Below are 6000 nucleotides of genomic sequence, written 5' to 3'. Positions count from 1 at the left end.
GTTTGACATAAACCTGCATGACATCGATTAGTCCATATAATACACAGTGCTTTTATTATTAGTGTCAAGTAGAAAGAAAAAAAAAAACACTTCCTTTAATTTCTCCCCTCACATCAGGATCACATGTCTGATTACACCTGAGGCAGTGCGTGTTGTTTTCAGGAGATTATCATTAACTTATCGTTTCTCATTAAAAAGTACTATAGCGATGGTAAACAACTCAGCGGACAGTCGGTAATAAACACGGTAGAGGCGATAGTAATTATTAGCAGCTCCTATTACTCACTCACTGCAGTGGAGGATGAGGATGTCTAATCATTAACCCTGATGATGTTTGTGCAGTGTGAAAGTGAGTGAGGACTGCAGAGACAATAACAGCACACCCTCACCTCTCACCCTCACAATACAGCAGGGCTCTGATACAGTGAGACAACTTTGAGGAGTCACAGAGTTTTAGCTATAAACTCCACTGTAGAGGTGCCACTTAGGTTAGGAGAGCCACTTGGTTGGTTAGATAGATAGATAGATAGATAGATAGATAGATAGATAGATAGATAGATAGATAGATAGATAGATAGATAGATAGATAGATAGATAGATAGATAGATAGATAGATAGATAGATAGATAGATAGATAGATAGATAGATAGATAGACAGACAGACCGAGAGAGACAGAGAGAGACAGAGAGACAGATAGATAGACAGAAACACAGACAGAGAGAGAGAGCGCGAGAGCGACAGAGATAGAGACAGAGCGAGAGAGATACACAGACAGGCGATTTTTTTTAGGCCTGAGCTTTAAAACCACAAGTTCATGTTAATGAACTAACACCTACATATACCGTATACAGCGCTGCCACAGTCTCTACACGCCTTCCTGTGCCTGTTAATCTGCCGTTACAGCACGTCTGACCAGTCCTGTTCCTCACTACTGCAGGTAGTTCACCAACTAAACCTGTTACACCCAACACACTAATCAACTACTGAATCAAGAAAACATCCATCCATCCGTCAACATTCCTGTATCGAGGGAATAATTAATGAATGGACTGTTCACTGTTAATATGACATACTGTTGTGCTGCACATCCAAATGCAAAAGTAATAGAGAGGAACTGATAAGATAAATAAGCACTTTCCCGGTCATCCAAACAGACCAACTTTACACATCTGTTTATATGTACTTTGTGCTATCAGGAAAGATAAGCAGGAAGAAGAGAGTTTTCTTCCTGGGAATCCAGTGCTGCGTCACCTATTCATTGTAAGTAAGCAATATCGCACGAGCAAAGGCTGTAGGTACGAGAGGGTAATTACAGCAGTGTTGCACGCTATTTAGTACAACATAACAGCTCTATAAGCAAGAAATTAATAACAGGTTACTGACAAGTTCAGACACGATACGGACAAACGCTCCGGCAATGAAAAGAGTTCCCAAAGAAACCACAGCTGGATGGAACTGACGTCACTTGTCACAAACTATTCCAAGAATCAAAAAAATGCATGTAGTAAACATGGGAGTTAAGCGATACCAATTCATTAGGGTCAGCCGATCACGTGGAAGTCAGACAACACGTCAAAAAAACTAAAACATCACGTCAAGAGCTTCAGTTCTAACGTGAGATTGAAGAAAATGTGTGACATGCTGATACCAGATGGGCTGACTTGAGTATTTCGTGGAGGGAAAAGTGGGGGGGGGGGTATTCCTAATAAAGTGGACAGTGAGCGTATACTAAATATCAGCACTCTTGCCATCCGATCAAGTCTAGTATTTTTGTGGTGAACAAGTGAACTCTGAAATCTTATAATCCACTGCAACGCAGGACTATTATCACCATGTGAGGGTATGTCCTGAACCTTGGGTTGGAAAAATCCGAGGCTGAGACAACAATCTTCTCCTGCTCCTCAGTTCAGCTAGTGTCTTTTCTTTTACAATAAAAATCTACAAGAAAGTGATGAGCCCTGGAATTTCCACACACACACACACACGGCTTGACCAGACGGAGAGAGTCCCTGCTCGAGGAGCCTGCCTACAACCGTTTCCATGGCAACTGAGCGAAGGCTCACATTAAAGAGAAGGACAGCTGTTAGCAGTTGCAGACATGAAGGAGGTTACTGTGCCATTTCTGCTCACATGCAAAGCATTCTGGGAACAAAGCGAAGGTGGAACAGAGAACAATGACCAGAGGACGATTTTTCTCACAGCGGTCTCAACCTCCCTTGTCCCGCTCGACTTCTTTTTCTGTCAGCTGTCATGAAGTGATGGACTCACCGGTCTATGCTGGAGGTCATTTTGAAGTGTGATCAGGGCTGCAGTGGGACACCGAGGAGCTTTAAGCGTGAGGTAGACATTTGTGCATGAACCTGGACAAGAGAGGGGGAAAACAAAGAGCCAGAGGTGAAACTGCAGTTTATCTGATAGTGAAGGAGGATATCAGAAAAATGACTTCATGGCCTGTTTAGACCTCAGGTTAACATCTATCTCGGGTGAACTGATTACACAGGGTGTGTGTGTGTGTGTGTTGTGTGAAAAATGTAAATACTGTACCTCATGATGCCTAAGCATAAGCAGATTTATAAATGAGTATTGTTAATCACTCATCCAAATAACTTAATAATAAAATATCTAATTAAATAAAAGACACAAATAACACTGTATCTGTTAGAAAAAGACATTCTGGTATTAATGAGTCTATAATAAATACACAGTCTCAGACAGAATGGACATAGTTTTCGGACATTAGCTTTGATGCTTCAGATTAATTTTTATTTATCTAGGCAGTGGTAGCTCAAGTGGTAAATAAATAAATAAATAAATAAACAAACAAACAAACAAACAAACAAACAAACAAACAAAACAAGCTGGGATATGCAAAGAAAGAATTTCACTGTGCTGTAACATATATATGACAAAAATATAAATAATAAAGGATTCTAGTCTGCAATCTTCAGCCAATTTACATGCAACAAGTTAGACCAAGCCCTCAGCCTCACTGTGATTTTGGAAGTTTGCAGCCTGATTGGCTGAGAGGTTGAGAAGGGGCGGGGGAAAAACCGCTTGACGACTTTCATTAGCATTTCTTCTGGAAAGTTCAATTAATTTCTGCTATGACAGAAAAGGGGGTTTTAAAAGTGGCCACGAGACCGGAGATGTGGTGAGAATACATACAAGTAAAACAGTATAGGATACAAATAAATCTAAAAGTGCAAATTGGAAAAACAAACTGAGATAAAAGTGTAAACATAAACCTACCTCACCAATAACGTTAAAGAACCTCCTGGTCAGTGTGTCATTCAAGAAGTACAATCACGAACGGTCAGTGGAGAAGCCTTGGAGGCGCGTGTAAAAGGGTGTTAGTGGCTATCCGTCTCAGCTGTCCGCTTGTGATCAGATCAGCAGATCACCCGAGACAGGTGTCAATACCGGGTCTGAACGTGGCCTCGGTTTCATTCTGAAGCCAAAGCGACCACCAGTTCCACACGCAAAGCCAGAATGAGGACCTCGACTCAGGATGAAGACACCGTGATCCTGTGGGGCTGTGAGTCAGAGTCAGTTTTTCACGTCTACTGAGGTGAGCTTCGAGAAATCCGAGAGCGGTTCAAAATGATCAAAGGCGTGCTGAGGGTCCCGGTGCCACGAGAACGTTTTCCAAGGAGGATGAACACCCATGTACCGCATGTCAGCAGCGGCAAACACCACCTGAGAGCCGTACAGAGACAAATACCCAAGTCTGCTTGGAAAAAACAAAAAAAAACGTGAAGGAGGCGGAGTAACTCGCACACTTACTTATGTCATGACTTCGGAAATGTCTGTGTCCTTTCGGGTGGAGATCCTCAGATTAGTATTGTCACCCTGAAATATGAGAAAAATACATCATTTCCAATAACATTCATGATGTTACACCATCCATGCAAATCTACATTGTGTGTGTAGTATAGAGAGAATACACCCTCATACACACTGATACACATCCAGCACTAAACTGAGTAACCTGCCTGCAGGATCACAGTCTTGAAGGAACATTAGCGAGGAGCAAAATCATAACTAATAACCGCAACGTCTTTCCAAGCTGCAGCTCATCTTAAGACGCAGGGCAAATGGACACACTGTGGAAAGCACCGAAACTCATACACGAGCTCACAGATACACCCGATTAGCCCAAGAGCTCATTAAAGCTCAGTGTACAGCTGCAGACACCTGATATTTATGGTTATAGAGAAGCAACTGTAAAAAACCTAAATGGGAAAATATTAAAATAACCTGGACCCCTTACTTAATGACATGTTACACAAATTAGAGGCCAACTAATTCCTATCATCAGATTGCAGGGTTTTTCTGAGCATGAAAATAAATACATTTTTGTCTCACACGAGAAATTTTCATCTCGAAGAACGAGACTCGATTCAACAGATTGATGTTGATATGTGGCAACAGTTCCAAAGCCTCCTGGAAGTACCTGTGTACAATTTGCAGCACATTTAGATGACAGTGTCAGACAGGGTTCTGGAGAATCAAAAAGATTCCCTTTTTCCCCACGGAGCCCTCGTCTTATAATCCGAACGCGACATGGAGCTTGCTGTGGTGCAGAAGTTCAGCAAAATCCCTGTGCCAACAACTCGTTCATCTATGGTTTATGATCAATAAATCACTCGGCCATAAAGAAATACAGTACGTAGATAAAAGTACAGCAGATCCCCTACTGGGAAAGGGTTTACTTTCTTTTCCTGTTTATTATTCTAAAGCGTTTTCTCTGAGTTCTTAAACTAATCCTAGTCCTTCTGTAATCCCTCCATCACGCCTGGAAACAACAGATATCTAATTCATGGTGCTGGCTATGATAACGCTCATTTCTTGACGATTATTATAAGGTCTAGCATTAAAACCCAATAATAGATGCAAAAATGGCAGACTGATAACTCTTGATAGACTTGCCTCATCCAGCAAAAATAATAATAAAAATAAAACATGTTAAAAAAGAGCACTTGTTCTGTTGTTGTCCTTGGTGTTTAATGACTGTGCAGAAGCAGCACTTTAAACACCGTCCATTATGTTATTACATTTACAGAAAGATCAGGGTCATTCAAACTGAAGCTCTCGTGGGTTGCAAGTTTGAACACAAGGTCCACCAAGCTGCTACTGCTGGACCCTTGAGCAAGACCCTTAACCCACCACTGCTGGACCCTTGAGCAAGACCCTTAACCCACCACTGCTGGACCCTTGAGCAAGACCCTTAACCCACCACTGCTGGACCCTTGAGCAAGACCCTTAACCCACCACTGCTGGACCCTTGAGCAAGACCCTTAACCCTCAATTGCTCAGTTGTATAAAGTGAGATAAAATCCAAGTTGCTCTGGATAAGGGCGTCCACTAAAAGCCAGAAATGTAAATGACCACCTGAGCACTGCAAGCATGATTGAATACTCTATAACATCACACAGGTCAAAATACACTTTTCCAAATGTCCAGAAGGTTATTGTCAAAAGAACAACAGAGCTCCCAAATTTTTGCTCCAATTTTACAAATTTGAATGCAAATTAATTAAAAGCGGGGGGGGGGGGGATTCTGGGTTTTCTCTGAGCTCCAGGTTTGAAAGTGGGGGGGTTGTGTCATCAGAAAACATGGTGGAATAAGCAGACACATCATCTGTAGTTGATGGTTGGAACGTTTACTCTCCTTGGAAGGCGATTTCAGACGTCTTTGGTTATACTGGATACCATTTAAGGAGTGAAATGATTCGATTTGCATTTACGGTTTTGTAAAATTAATTAAAAACAAAACAGACCCGTTCTTCATCTTCTAGGAGTAGAGTTTAAAAACTGCATTTTTAGTTCCCACCCCAGGGTGGTGAAGCATTATGAGGTTTTTTTTTCTGAGCTGAAATCGACACCGATTCTTAGTTTATCATATAGTGACTATCAGAAATGAGAGAATTTACAAGAACAGAACTTTTACCAACAGATCAACCAAAAAAATCTCTCAATAAAAAGTAGATTGACGAGAGT

At 41.5% G+C, this 6000-nt stretch overlaps 1 protein-coding gene across 4 annotated transcripts in view; it reads right to left on the bottom strand.

The window, feature by feature from the left end:
- Nucleotides 1–6000, bottom strand: part of clocka (clock circadian regulator a) — a 58197-nt gene that overhangs the window by 31305 nt on the left and 20892 nt on the right. For 3 of the 4 annotated variants that reach the window (XM_058378631.1, XM_058378634.1, XM_058378632.1), the window contains 3 exons: nt 3785–3850; nt 3251–3697; nt 2270–2361 (listed from right to left, as the gene is read on the bottom strand). In XM_058378631.1, coding sequence (XP_058234614.1) covers nt 2270–2289 — 20 coding nt within the window. In that variant the 5' untranslated portion in view covers nt 2290–2361; nt 3251–3697; nt 3785–3850. The remainder of the gene's footprint in view (nt 1–2269; nt 2362–3250; nt 3698–3784; nt 3851–6000) is intronic. The other variant, XM_058378633.1, reaches the window with a different exon arrangement.

The sequence above is a fragment of the Hemibagrus wyckioides genome, linkage group LG25 (genome assembly GCF_019097595.1).
Source record: "Hemibagrus wyckioides isolate EC202008001 linkage group LG25, SWU_Hwy_1.0, whole genome shotgun sequence".
In the NCBI taxonomy this organism is placed as follows: Eukaryota; Metazoa; Chordata; class Actinopteri; order Siluriformes; family Bagridae; genus Hemibagrus; species Hemibagrus wyckioides.
The sequence above is the reverse complement of the archived record's forward strand: the minus strand, read 5'-3'. Positions and strand labels throughout refer to the sequence as shown.